Raw genomic sequence first — 14,803 nt, 5'->3', positions numbered from 1 at the left:
TCTTCTGAGTTGAAGGAATAAAAATTCTAACATGATTTAGAATTACAATAAGAAGGTAAAGATCATTCTGGAGGGTGTAACCAAAAGACCTTAAATGCATTTGTGTATGGAAGTCTAAACAAAAACAAGTCACATATCCAAGGTGTCATCTTCAGGTTTATCTTAAAAAAGTACAATAGACCTATAAATACACAAACCCACAGTTGAGAGCAAGAAGCCACAAATAACTAGATTATACTTAGTACAGTAACAACTTCTGAATTATGGCTGTAAGAGTCATTCATCTAGAATTACCTTTCTCGATTCTAGGAGTTGATGAAGGCCAACAACAACCAGGAGCCCAAGACCAGCAAGGAACATATACATAAAGATTCTGATATAAAAAGGAGAAAAAACAAACTGGCTTTAATTCATAAGAAACAGCACAACTAAGTAAAACTATAATTCTGCTTTAACTCAAACATCATAGCTAATTACAACTATAATTCTAATATAAGTGTTCCAAATAACTTGTGGGGCAAAGGAAGTATTTTACATCTAAGTATCTAAGTATCTTACATCTAAGTAGTAAGTTTCACAGATTTACTTTAAGAACAATTAGTCAAAAAAAACCCAAATGTATGATCTAAAATGAATAAAATTACTTTACAATTTATTACACTCAAGCTCAGTTTATTAAAATTGCATTAGGTTTTTTTCTCTCTCAAATATTATTTTGCACAATTTGATTTAAAAATTGCTTCTAGTCAGTTAACATATGTATACAGTGAGAATGATTCATGATCATTCACTAAGAACAGTTTCCAAGATAACTTGAGGAAAGTTAAAAATATAAACTAGATCTAGCAAGTGAAGAGGTATGTAACTTAGATGAGGCTGGTGATCAGCTTATGAGCATGTGGCAGAAAGAATTTAGAAAGGGGAGATGTTCAGAAAGCCATCTATCTTTTAAAAACAGTATATGTCATTTTCCATTATCTTTCCTAACTCACTATTAGTTCTAAAATATGGATTTATGTAGGCAGGATTTCACAAAAATTTATTGTGTGGTCCATTCTATCAAAATAAATGTTGGGCAGCCCAGGTGGCTCAGTGGTTTAGCGCCGCCTTCGGCCCAGGATGTGATCCTGGAGACCCGGGATCGAGTCCCATGTCAGGTTCCCGGCATGGAGCCTGGTTCTCCTTCTGCCTGTGTCTCTGCCTCTCTCTCTCTCATGAATAAATAAAATCTTTAAAATAAAATAAAATAAAATAAAATAAAATAAAATAAAATAAAATAAAATAAAATAAAATAAATAAAATAAAATAAAATAAATAAAATAAAATAAAATAAAATAAAATAAAATAAAATAAAATAAAATAAAATAAAATAAAATAAAATAAAATAAAATAAAATAAAATAAAATAAAATGTTAACAGGAGCAAGCCTTTCAGGCCTACCTTGTGAGATCAAGACATACATACTGCAAATTTCACTTACGTTTCTCCATCTAACCCATCCTCTCTTTCAATGATCGTAACTGTTTGATTGAAGACAGCATCTTGGAATACATTGCCCTATTAATAAATCACAAAAATGTCAACAGCATTGAAAAAATAAAAATTGTAAGATTTCTTAAAACTGTTACCTTAAAAAAAAAACAAACCTGTTACCTTAACAGATATAAAGCAGCTTTCTCATCACTTAGATAAGACTCAACAAAGTTACATGTAATCGCACTAACTCAATGTCAGAGACTCAACATTATAGTAATACTTTCTTCCACAAAATAAAATCGCTTCCAACTTTGCTAAAGTTGTCCTCTGGTTTCATGAGGGTGGGCAAGTGGAAAAGTGTGAGACACCAGGAAAGTAAAATAAAGATAAAATGTGCAGAAAGAGACAAAGCCCACAGAACACTCATAAGCTAAAAGCTGTAAGTTCTGTTGTGTATAATGCCCCCAAAAAGAAGGGAAGAGCATGACAATGTATACAGTAGCGGCCACAGCAGCAGATTTTAAGAACTGAAGTCAAATCCATGTTCTAAAAATTGACAATGGACTGGAAATTAATTTACATGATTTCAGTATCAAAATATTTTTCTGTTGCAGTCTTGGATTAATTTTGTCGGTTCAACACAACTTCAGTTTTCAAACACATCAGAATCATTGGGACAATACAGATAGTTGTTTCCAGTGTTTGATGCTTCACACAAAGGCAATACTTCTCAAAATTGTCACTTATTGCTAAACTCTAATTATGTAAGTTTTACTTCTAGATCTTTCCACCTGCATTCCTCCAATGACAATTCCAGGAATCAGAATACATTGATGATACAAACAATCAAAATGAAATAAAACTACACATTCATGTCTGTTGGATTAAGTTTAATTCTGCTTGAAAACAAGACAAAATATATAATTATTCAAACTGCTTAACTATGAAATTGAGGAAGATGACTACATTATTTTGAAAGATCAAAAACCGTAATAAAAAAAAACTTCATTGCAGCATGAAAAATTTATCTTAGACATAAGTAAGCATGCTGACAATATATAAAGAAAAGGTTGAGTAAGCTTCCAAAAGGATAAATTTTCCTTCTCTGAAAACTTTTTGAGAAGGGAATGATTTAGACGTGCTTTCATCTGAAGGATATAATACTTGGCACCTGGAGGTCAGCTCCCAGCAGTAAAATTCTGGTGTTCTCTCATTGATTTACTAGACATATACATATATATTTATGTATGTGTGTGTGTATATATTAAAAACCACAAGAAAGACAACAGAGCTTATATTAGACCATTCGGTTCTCATAAACCATAAACCTTACTGCTCTAACTATCCTAAAAATAATTGATTATATTTTTATCTGAGTATATAAAATGATGGAAAAAGTTACAGAAAGCCCTTAAAACTTACAAATAAAAGCAGTAAAATGGGCAAAATGGAAGCAATGAAAGGAAGTACAAAACAAACTATTCTCTCTATATTAACACCTGAATAAACAATAGAATCTGCTGTGTGGCTTATCTTTCTTTTAAGATCAAGCTCAAGTCACATCTACTTTTCTACTACAGCACCTTACACACTTCTCTTTAGTATATATCACTAATGCTGGAATATTGCCTGTTTATACGTATCTGCCCCACTCAATTCTAGTGTTGAAGACAAACGTGCAATTTATTTTTGCCTCCCTGTTGCCCATCACAGTTCCAACCATAAACAGGCACTTGAATGAATAAATATATGAGTATTCATTAATCAGTGTCGACTGTCCTCATTCATCTCTAAGTTAAAAAAAAAAAAAAAAAAAAAAGTTTAGAGGGCCTTACATTCAGATCTTTGTAGTTCAGATTGATGACTAGACCAAAAGGTCGTCCACCCATGGGCTCTGCAGGAATGAAGGAGTACTCAAAAGTTGCCTGTCTCTGGGGTGGTACTACAGTGTTCAGAGGAAGAGCTGTGAAATTCTGGATATAAAACTGGTAGTCCTGAGGATAACGGAATGAGGCATCTAAGGATTCAACAATAAAATCTTCTGTACCCTTGTTTGTAAAGCCTACTAGGAACTTCACAATATTATTTGCTGGAAAATCTAAGAAACAAAAAAAGAAATCAGAAGATTAGAAAACATTTTAAGCACACAAAATAAATTGACATTATTAAGGATTTGGGCACCCTTTCCTACATGTGGACTTGGTTTCAGAATCTTTTTCAGTAGCACACTCCAGTCACCCACTAACTAGTAATTGATTACAGTTAGTGTATAAACTGAAACCCTTGTCTGTACTTTGGCACTGCAACTTAAGAACTTAAAAAGCAGGGAGCATCTCAAAATCAGATTACATCACTTCCATGTTGTGTGATCTAAGAAAGAGTTGTGTACTTTTAGCAGTAAGATTAACTGGCCATGGGGCTACCTGTCTTAAAGTCACCTCCAACCTAGCATCTATTATCTATGCAGGTAAGAATGACAGAAAGGTGAATCTGAGATTGTAGTGTCCATTAAAATACTGGAAAAAAAAATTAACCAGGTAACCCATACCACTTTAAGCAATCAGTCAAAACACAAATTTGAAGGTAAGATTCAGAGGCAGCTACAAAAAGAGGAGGAAAAGCCTCTTAATCAAATCCTACTTTTTGTAGGCATAAAATTGGAATACATGCAGGAATAAAAACTTGAGAAGACTAAGAAAATTAGTAACTTCAAAATGGAAGTATTTAGGGATCCCTGGATGGCGCAGCGGTTTAGTGCCTGCCTTTGGCTCAGGGCGCGATCCTGGAGACCCGGGATCGAATCCCACGTTGGGCTCCCGGTGCATGGAGCCTGCTTCTCCCTCTGCCTGTGTCTCTGCCTCTCTCTCTCTCTGTGTGACTCTCGTAAATAAATAAAAATTAAAAAAAATAAACTTTAAAAAAAACAAAACAAAAAAAATGGTAGTATTTAATAATTATATCATGGCCTACAGAACTGAGTTTCACCCAGTTTAGCAGAGGCTTTGGGGCAGACACATCTGGGACCATCTTCATAATTTATTTACCAACTGAGTAGCCTCTGGACATGTTCTTCACCTCTCTAAACCTCAGTTCAGCAAGAGTAACTATCCTCATATGGTTTCTGTTATCTTTTTTTTTTTTTTTTTTTTAAGATTTTATTTGAGAGAGCCAGAGCATGAGGGAGCACAAGTCGGGGGAAGGGGCAGAGGCAGAGGGAGAAGCAGACTCCCGACTGAGCAGGGAGCCCAAAGTGCGGCTCAATACCAGGACTCCAGGACCATGACCTGAGCCAGAGGCAGATGCCCAACCGACTGAGCCACCCAGGAGCCCTGGTTTCTGTTAAGATTAAATAATGCACACAAAATATTAAGAACAGTGTTTGCTGATAGCCCTCAGTAAATATAAGACATATTCATTTTTCTTTTAATGAAACTAGGCTTAATCAGTTTTCATATTTCACTAATATTTACTAATATTTCACTAATTTACTAATATTCGTTAATATGTCTCTCATATTTTAAAATAGAAGTCAGTTTACTGTGGCAGTTTGAAAAATGTTTAAAAACAGTATCTTCCAAAAGAACATTTGACTTCTAATTTAAATATAGTACTTATTTTCCCCATAGTTTAAATGCCAGGAATACTACCTTACATGGATTATATGGATAATCACACATATAAGTGGGTTTTTTAAAAATACGTATTTATGCCATATTTGTAAAATAATAAAGAGGAAAATGAATAAAAATCTTAAGCATTACTAATGCTTCCCCCAAAAAGTAAGCTTGTCATTTGAAAAATTCCTATGCCTGAGTTAAAACATTTCTCTATTACCTTCTCCTTTCACAAACAGGATGGTTGTATCTGCACTTGGTGAAGCTTCAGGTTCACCAGATACATCTTCTTCCTCTTTATCTTCAGCCTAACAAAAACAACATTAAAAAAAGATAATTATGAAGGAAAATACATCATTTAAAAATAATGACTTCACTGTATGTGGGACAAAATGCTGCTTCTCCAAGGCTTTGCTGGGATTAGTAGGAGTACGAATTTCAGTGCATCTCCAAGAATAATATGTACACCAATGCCCCAGGGATTTTATGCAGATCTGATTCAGTTCCAGGGAAAGCCTGAAATTCTGTATTTCCTTTTTTTTAAAATTAAAGATTTATCTATTCATGAAAGACACAGAGAGCGGCAGAGACATAGGCAGAGGAGAAGCAGGCTCCCTGCGGGGAACCCGATGTGGGATTTGATCCCAGGACAACCCCATTCCACCGGCGACCGGACCAAAGGCTCAACCACTGAGCCTCCCAGGTGCACCTGAAATTGATCCCACACGTGCTTTTTAAAAGCAGGAAGGAAATGCCAAGGCTACAGGTACTCAAACCACACTTCCAACTGTAAGGTTCTAGAGCACAGGTTGGTAAACTTTATCTGTCAAGTCTGAAAAAAGTTTAAAAGGCATCTTTCAAATGAACACTTAATTCCCAGTTAAAACAAATAGTATTTATTTTCTCCTTTAAAATGCCAGGAATACTACCTCACAGGAAAAACTCTCAAACTTACTCCCTCCCGCTCACCCTCCATCCTCCCACAAGGGTGAAGGAAACAATACTCTGAAAGCAGCACCAACCCAAGGATCCAGCTATCAAATAATTTTGGCTTTGGGAACCATGAGGTCCCTCTGGCAACTACTCAACTCTGAGGCTGCAGCATGAAACCAGCCACAGACGATATGTTAAACAATAAGGACAACTGGACTTGGCCTGTAGCCATTTTGCTGACTTCTGTTCTAGAGCACCTTGTCATCACCCCCAAAAGATTTCTATCTCAATTAACAGAACAATCTTTCTGTGAGAAGATGTCACACAACTTGGAAGAAGCGGTTAAAAAAAGAGCAAGCAGGATCATATGGGGATGATGGAAATGGCCTAAAATGCAGAGCTGCTCAACTTGGCACATTTATTAAAGATTGTTGAATTGTTTGTTTAAAACAGATGAATAGTATAATCTGTAAACTATATCAATGAAATAGTTACAAAATGTGAAATTTTAATTTAAAATTTTAATCCTCAGTGCAGCACCTCTTCAGGAATTGATGAGGATTACAGAGATTACTAATATATTTGAAGTGTTCAGGCCTTTAATAAATTGAGATGCTTAAGGGCACCACTGTTTACTGGCATTTTGCTTTTTTCATTTATGTAAAACACTCTCTCTCTCCCAATAGACCTCTCTCAAGGGCAAAGACAGTCTTTAACTTAAAAAATTCTCCACATCTAGATCATAACTCAAGAGAAGACCCTCAAACATTTGTTCAATGACTGTGCAACTGTTTGATGTTATTTTAAATATCCTAATGATATACCATTCATTTAGTAAGAGTTAGTGATCTATTTTTGAGAAAAGAAACCCACAAGTAGGAAAAGGGACCAGCGATAAGAAGGCAGGAACCAAAAGGCTGTAATAAGAAGCAAAGAGTATTTGATCTGACTTGATTGATGTATTGTGGTATAAAAAGAAATGGAAGTCATTAAGATGAAAGCTTAAATTGCTAGAGCCATATCAAAACAGGAACAGTTTATGGAAGTGGGATGGATGGTAAAAGCTGAATTCCATTTTAGACATATAAAATTTCAGGTATGAATGGAGTATCTAGATGGTGCTATCCAGCAGAGAGCTGGAAATAAAGGTATAGAGCTCAGTAAGGTAAGTGGCTAGAGACAAGATCTGAAGGTAATTGGTAAAAGGTGGTGCTGGCTGAAACCACAGGTTTCATCAACAGTAAGGAGGCAAGCAGAGGGAGAGAAGATGGTAGAGAGATGGAGCAGCAGCAGTTGGGCAGAGTAAACTAGTCACCCCCACCTCCAAACCAACATGAAGGGACTCAAGGAAGGGGTACTCCGCAAATGCTAGAAAGAGTTTGAACAGGATAACAATATAACAATGAAAAACAGGCCACAGATTTTGCAATTAGGTGAGTGGTGACTTAGCAAGAACAGTTTTACTAGATACATCGGACCAGACCACAATACAAATGTGAAATGAGTAGAGCGGTACAGTTTACTCTCTCAAGAAAAGTGCTGGTAAAGAAAAAGTGTAGCAACTTAAAGTGGAGGAACACAAACTGGAATATAAAAGTATATCTGTAGCATTTTAACAGAATCAAGCCACTGACAAAGTTAAAGAAAAATACAAAATCCCACCACAGGACCAGATGGGGACATGAACACAGGTGGTAGGGCTAGCCTTAGAAGAGAGTAAAATCAACTCACTATTTTTTTTAAGGAGAAAATGTAGAAAGGATGACTGAATAATATAATTCAGAAGTAGAAAATTTGATAAAATTCACACTCGATGGCTTTTACTTTCTGGCACTGAAGGCATTGTCTTGCTAAGACTGTGAAGAGAACTGATTCTGGAGTTTAAAAGTCGTTTTTTAAAAAGAAGTAATCTGTGTAGAATAAATTATAGTAGTCCAGAGAGGAAATAAAAGTAGCTAGAAGCATGTTGCAGTTATCTTCATTCTACCCCAACATTCTTACTGTCATATAATTTTATAGTAAAAGTTTCAAAACTAGACTTATTTAAAGATTATTTATTTATTCATGAGAGACAGAGAGAGAGAGAGAGAGAGAGAGAGAGGCAGAGACACAGGCAGAGGGAGAAGCAGGCTCCATGCAGGGAGCTTGATGTGGGACTTGATCTCGAGTCTCCGGGATCACATCCTGAGCTGAAGGCAGGCGCTTAACCACTGAGCCACCCAGGGGTCCCCAGAACTAGACTTTTTAAAAGATCTCCTCCAAGCCCCTTCTTTTTCACAAGACACATTTTATATACTGTTTATTGCCTATTCCTCACTCCCTGCCACCAAAACACATATATATTGCCCCAAGAACAGAAACTCCATGTCAGCAGGGAAAATACCTAGTTTCTTTACCCCAGCACTAAAAACAGTGCCTACCACATAGTATGGATTCAGTAAATACTTGCTTACTGAATGAAGGAAAGAAAGGAGGAAAATGAGATCCAGAGAGATAACCTACTCAAAGTCAAAAAGCTAAGCAGCATGCATCCCAAATCGATCAACACTGGTCCAGTGCCATTCCCAGTGTACTATTACCCTCTTAGATAAGGTCCGTATGACATTTAATTGTTCTTTAATTGTTCTTTGTCTCACATCTTCCTCCTTGTGCAAGAAAATACTTATCCATTCTCAATTACTGGCCCTTCTCCCAACTTCAACCCCCTGATCACAGTAACCTCTTAAAGCAAGAATTTTAAAACCAAATTTGGGGAAGCCCGCGTGACCCAGCGGTACAGCGCCGCCTTTGGCCCAGGGCCTGATCCTGGAGACCCGGGATTGAGTCCCACGTCAGGCTCCCTGCATGGACCCTGCTTCTCCCTCTGCCTGTGCCTCTGCCTCTCTCTCTCTCTCTGTGTCTCTCATGAATAAATAAATTAAAAATCTTTAGAAAACAAAAACAAATTTGTCTATAAAAGGATAGACTCTAGAAATGCCATATACATGAATTACGCTTTATAGAACACTAACCAAATCTGTGGGTTCATCTTCTTCCACTTCTGCTTCATCATCTTCATCTTCAATTATTGAATCTTCCACCATTTCTTCATCTTCTGTGAGATCTTGAGCTGCAGCTAATGAGCCTAACAATAAAATACAAAACAAGTAGTTACCCTTTACTGCTGGCATACCAATGGTTTTTAGTCCCAGGTACAGGCAACACATGTTTCCCCTGGAGTAATTCAATCTCCCAGTTCCCTTGAATGATGTCAAATTACAATGCATCTAGAATACTCGTGATTTTATCCTATTGGTAGTCAGATCAACTGTATGTTTTTTTTATTTTTTTATTTTTAATTTTTTTTATTTATGATAGAGAGAGAGAGAGAGAGGCAGAGACACAGGCAGAGGGAGAAGCAGGCTCCATGCACCGGGAGCCTGATGTGGGATTCGATCCCGGGTCTCCAGGATCGCGCCCTGGGCCAAAGGCAGGCGCCAAACCGCTGCGCCACCCAGGGATCCCCAGATCAACTGTATGTTAACTTTAATGGGAAATACTGTTTCAATTCTCAAAAGCACTGAATTGTTGGGAAAATGAACTGCCGAAACTAAAGATGCCTTGAAGGTCAAATAAAAGAACTTTACACAAGTTTGTTTTAAACGTAAAAAGCTCCAGAATTTAATACCTATCATTAACCATACAAACGAAAACCCTACTCAGATCTAAAGGAAATAGCAACCTCAATAACTAGGCAAGAAACATTTGTTATTAAAGTTGACTACAGCTCCGAGAACTTGATAGCATGTAATTCCAAGGAATAAATACTTGTATGGTATCCATGGTAAAAACTAGCTTGCATAAAACATATCTGATACAATAAAAACTACACTGGTAACTTCAAAGTTGATAGCACCGAAAGCATGCATCCATCTATTTTTGCATATGACTTTCAAACATGTTTTAAGTACCTTTTCATTTTATTTCCCCTACACTTAAAAAATTAAGCATCACTGTAAGGTCAAGAAATTATAATTTTATAGGCAAAAGTTCTTTAAACAAGTCACGTTAAATTGATCTCAGGCAAGATGCTCAAAACAGAATCTCAAAGTTCTAGTGACTCTTCCAACATTTCTCAGCAAGAATGATGATGTGGCAATTCAGAAGAGGAAAAAAAAAATGTGGGAAAGGAAGCATGTGTACATGCTGCAATACCCAGAGAAAACAGTCTATATTAAGGGCTATGCATTTTAAGCCTTTCCCACTTCCTTGAGTTCTTACAAGCTGTTAAAATTTATGTACAATATTAAAGAACACCGAACCGCACATTATGAACTGAAAAACAGCTTCTACTGTTTGCTGGACAAACAGTGCATTCATAATTTACAAGTCATCTTCTAGAACCAGCAAGAAAAATACCTATGCTAACATCATAATTTCAAGTTGTACTTAAATTTCAAGACTTCTCAATAGATGCAATGGCTTTTCACCCTACAGTTCAGTAGATATTAAGGTTACTCAGTAACAGTTCTGCACCTAGAGAGTCTAGCAATTCTCAATTGGAAAACTTTAGAGAAAAAACTTCCTTTGGGAGAAAGGGGAAAAAAAAAAGACCATTCCTCACACACACACAAATGTCTAACGATATCTAATTAGGTTTAGACAAAACTGATGTTTCTTAAAACAGAAAGACAATGTTTTGAAACCTGAAGAACACAGTCTGGATCCTAAACAGGCAATTGTCAGATTTTCTTTTGAAAGCCAAGTAAGAGCAAACCAGCCAAGCGACTCCTAAAGGAAGAGAGTCCCCCTTCAACCCTGCAAATGAATTCATCAACAGGCTCTATTAATTCTCTCACCTGGTTTCCCATCCCCTAAATAGAAACCAGTGGCTTCCCTTTCCTTTGTATAAAAAAAAAAAAAAAAAAAAAAAAAGCATGCATGGGCAGCCGCGGTGGCTCAGCGGTTAGCGCCGCCTTCAGCCCAGGGCCTGACCCTGGAGACCCCGGATGGAGTCCCACATCGAGCTCCCTGCATGGAGCCTGCTTCTCCCTCTGCCTGTGTCTCTGCCTCTCTAATAAATAAAATCTTTAAGAAAAAAAAAAAAAAAGCACTTGTGGGTACCTGTCACTATCAACCATTTCTGCTTAAACTTACAGAAGGAGGGGAATCCTAGTGATCATTTAGACTGAAATTCTGCAGATAAGAAAACTTAAGTTTGGGCAGCCCGGGTGGCCCAGCGGTTTAGTGCTGCCTTTGGCCCAGAGCCTGACCCTGGAGTCCTGGGATCCAGTCCCACGTCGGGTTCTTCCACTTCTGCTTCAGAAGTAAATGGAAGCATATAACTGGGTGTTTTATGTTGGGAAACTGGAAAGAAAGAGGAAAGGAAAGGAAAGGAAAAGAAAGGAAAGGAAAGGAAAGGAAGAAAGAAAAGAAAAGAAAAAAAAGAAAAGAAAAGAAAAGAAAGAAGAAAGAAAGAAAAAGAAAAAAAGAAGGCTTCTCCCTCTGTCTCTCGTGAATAAATAAATAAAATCTTAAAAAAAAAAAACAAAAAAACCTTAAGTTCTTAACGGAACCAGGGGGCAAAAAGAGCCACGTGTCTCCGTCCTTAGTGTCCTGCAATTCCCACATCAGGCCAAGTGCTGCAAAGAACAAGCCGAAATGAACGTCTAATGTTGGATTAGATCTTTTTCCCGGCCCCAGGGCCATGAGATGCGCACACATACAAAGTTGCAGAGACAGGGAAGGGGAGGGAGGAGGAGGAGGAGGAGGGCTCAGGTACAGGCAGGGCGGGCTCCCGAGCCGCCGGGCGAAGACGCCAGGTACCCCCAGGGATGCGGCGCTGGTTAGCAGGGGGGAATGGTGGGGGGATGGGGGAATGGGGGATGCTCTGGGAGCCGAGCTGCGCAGAGGCCAAAGGTCTCAGCAAATGAATGAAGGAGGGCTCGCAACGTGGAGGCCAGAGACACGTCAGCCCAGAGCGGGGCGGGGGCGGGGCGGGGCGGCCCGAGGAGCGCAGCGGGCTGCGGCTGCACCCACCCTCCGCCCCCCGCGACCCGGGGACCCCAGCTCCGGCCACGGCGGCAGGTGCGGCCCAGGCGGGGACACCGAGGTGCAGGCGGCCGAGGGGCAGCCCGCGGGGACGCGGGGACGCGGCCGAGGCCCCGGCGGGGGCTGCCCCGCGCGCCCGGACCCCCGACGACCGGCCGGGGCGGGGGAGGGCCGGGAGGGCGCGGGCCGGACCGACCCCGACCCCGACCGCGACCCCGACCGCGACCGCGACCGCGACCCCGACCCGGGCGCCGCTGCCGCCTCCGCCTTCCAGCCCGCAGCCGCCGGCCTGCGCCCCGCCACCCACGGCCCTCGCCTCACCTCCCGGGCCGCCTCGGAGCAGCACGGCAGCGGGGAACGCCAGCAAGAGGAGCAGAAGCAGGCGCGGGAGGACCCTCATGGCGCGGCCGGTCCGGCGTCCGCTCGCCGCCCGCCAGCGCTCTCCGCGGCTCCGGCGGTAATGGCGTCACCCTTCATCCGGGCTCCGCGAGGGGGCGGGGCACGCACCACGCACGCGGCTCTCGCCACGCCCCCTCCCCGGCCGCGGAGCGCCGCCAACGTGGCCGCGGGGCTCGGAGGGGCGGGGGGCGGGGCCGCCCGCGAGTCACGTGATCGGCTGCCCCGCCCCCCCGGGCTTCGGCTGTTCCCGCGAAGGGTCCGCCTCCCGCCGGAGACGCGAGCGCTGCACTTGCACCTTGCTGCCTCGCGCTCCCCCGGTTCATTTGCATCCTACGCACTGATTTTATTTGTTTTTTTTTAATTATTATTATTGTTTTTTTTTTATTTTTTATTTTTATTTTATTTATTTATTTTTTATTTATTCATTTTATTATTGTTTTTAAAAGATTTTATTTATTCATCAGAGAGACACAGAGACAGAGAGAGGCACAGACACAGGCAGAAGGAGAAGCGGGCTGCACGCGGGGAGCCCGACGTGGGACTCGACCCTGGGTCTCCAGGGTCACGCCCTGGGCCCAAGGCAGGTGCCAAACCGCCGAGCCACCCGAGCTGCCCTAGTGACTTTATTTGAATGACCATCGGCCTATAGTGCCCGGCGCGATGCTCTTTTTTTCTTTTTCTTTCTTTCTTTTTTTTTTTTTGTTGTTGTTATTTAAATTCAGTTTGCCAACATAGAACACCCAGTTATATATGCGATCATCGGGCGCTGTAGCCTTTGTATGATTTTAACTAATAGTGATATAAGGGACACAAACTACCTGCTTTGAAAAGCAAAAATATGTTTTGCGATATGTGATTGTTTAAAAAAAAACCCTAAAAGCATAAGAAATAGCGGAAAATCTTGGCCTCTATCGGCCCACACCCTCACCCATAGTTAAATAGTGCCAGTGCTTAAATTCTCGACATTCCAGGATTATAAATCACCCAGAACAGTGCCTGGCATATGGTAAACATTTGGCAAATATAAAATAGAGGCGGCAAGGGCTGTTGAAGTTTAGGTTGCTATCAATACTTGGGTACTTTGTGCAATTAAACAGCGTGAATACCAACTACTATTGGGCTGGAGCAGTGTGAGATGTGTAGGAATGGTGAAACAGGCTATCCTTTATCACATGCCTACTATTGTCAGTCACTATTTCTTAGAGCTGTGCTTTCATGCATGATTTCAGTGATCTCTAAAAATCGTTCTGAACTGGATATTATTTACTGAGAAGAAAACTGAGAAGCAGAAAGGTCATTTACCCAAGGCTGGTCAATGACAGAGGCAAGATTTGAACTTGGCAGTCTGATTCCAGATTCCTGCTCCGGGGCCTAGTACCATCCATCAGCTGCTCTGCTCCTGTGTTGGCTCTGCTCAAGGCCTCATTGGCCTGGGGCCCCTGTAAAAGCAGCTTGTAGCCCATGTTGACTAAGTCTGTCTGCTAAAATCACAACCTGACCGTGCTAGGCTGAAACAACTCAGCTCCACCCGGTTCCGTCAGGCCGCCAATGCCACTGCCGCGCTGCTGTGAAAAAAGAAAACTCACAGGCCCCAAGCGGCATCACTCAGGCCACATCACCAAATCTGGACTTGATATGCAACTTAATTGCAGTTTCAACTGCCGCTAGAAATGGAGTCTTAACCAGTCAGTAATTTTCTGATCAGCGTCAATGAGGAACCTTGTCACATGGGCCCATCTCCAACCCCCAAAAGAAGGTAAGGTAATCAACCTAATAAGACAGCCTGTCCTTCCCCCCAAGGGGCAGGTGACTGTGCCTGAAACAATTCTTTCTTTTCTTTTGCTAATAACTTCTTGTCCCCATCCTCCTTCCTATAAAAACTTTCCATTTCCAAGGATTCCTCCTTGGAGCTGCCCTCCACTTGCTAGATGGGATGCTGCCCAATTCATGAATTACTTAATAAAGCTGATTAGATCTTCAGATTTACTTGATTCCGTTTTTTTTTCTTTTTTTCTTTTTTTTAACATGGCTAAGGTGGTACCCTCCCACTCTGCTACTGCCTCCACTTCTGTGCTCGCCTGCCAAAGTCGCCACTCTGCGCCAAAGCCACCAAGTCCACTGCCGCTACTTTGGGGCTGAACTTTGCTGAGTACTCCCACTGGCAAAAGAAGACTCTCCCTCCCCAATTTTCTGTTTCTTGAGTTTCAAATCAGTCCTTTTCTGAGTTCCTGATATCTGACAGGTTTTTTTTGAGAAACACAGCCTTCTATTTAACTTGCTGCTCTTCCCTTGTAGCAGAAAGAATCCAATGTGAACCATGTAAAAGAAGACACAGACATTAAACAGTACTC

General features: G+C 40.7%; 1 protein-coding gene across 3 annotated transcripts in view; it reads right to left on the bottom strand.

The window, feature by feature from the left end:
- SSR1 (signal sequence receptor subunit 1) overlaps window positions 1-12,587 on the bottom strand; it is a 39,063-nt gene extending 26,476 nt beyond the window's left edge. Inside the window, exons 1-6 of one of the 3 annotated variants that reach the window (XM_025999395.2) lie at window positions 12,375-12,587; window positions 9,035-9,147; window positions 5,311-5,398; window positions 3,312-3,574; window positions 1,481-1,557; window positions 295-373 (exon numbers count right to left, since the gene is read on the bottom strand). In XM_025999395.2, coding sequence (XP_025855180.1) covers window positions 295-373; window positions 1,481-1,557; window positions 3,312-3,574; window positions 5,311-5,398; window positions 9,035-9,147; window positions 12,375-12,453 — 699 coding nt within the window. In that variant the 5' untranslated portion in view covers window positions 12,454-12,587. The remainder of the gene's footprint in view (window positions 1-294; window positions 374-1,480; window positions 1,558-3,311; window positions 3,575-5,310; window positions 5,399-9,034; window positions 9,148-12,374) is intronic. The other 2 variants (XM_025999394.2, XM_025999393.2) reach the window with 2 other exon arrangements.
- Between the last annotated feature and the right edge of the window lie 2,216 nt (window positions 12,588-14,803).

Source organism: Vulpes vulpes, chromosome 12 (assembly GCF_048418805.1).
Source record: "Vulpes vulpes isolate BD-2025 chromosome 12, VulVul3, whole genome shotgun sequence".
Lineage (NCBI taxonomy): Eukaryota > Metazoa > Chordata > Mammalia > Carnivora > Canidae > Vulpes > Vulpes vulpes.
Note: the sequence above shows the minus strand (reverse complement) of the source record. Positions and strands in the feature narration are given on the sequence as shown.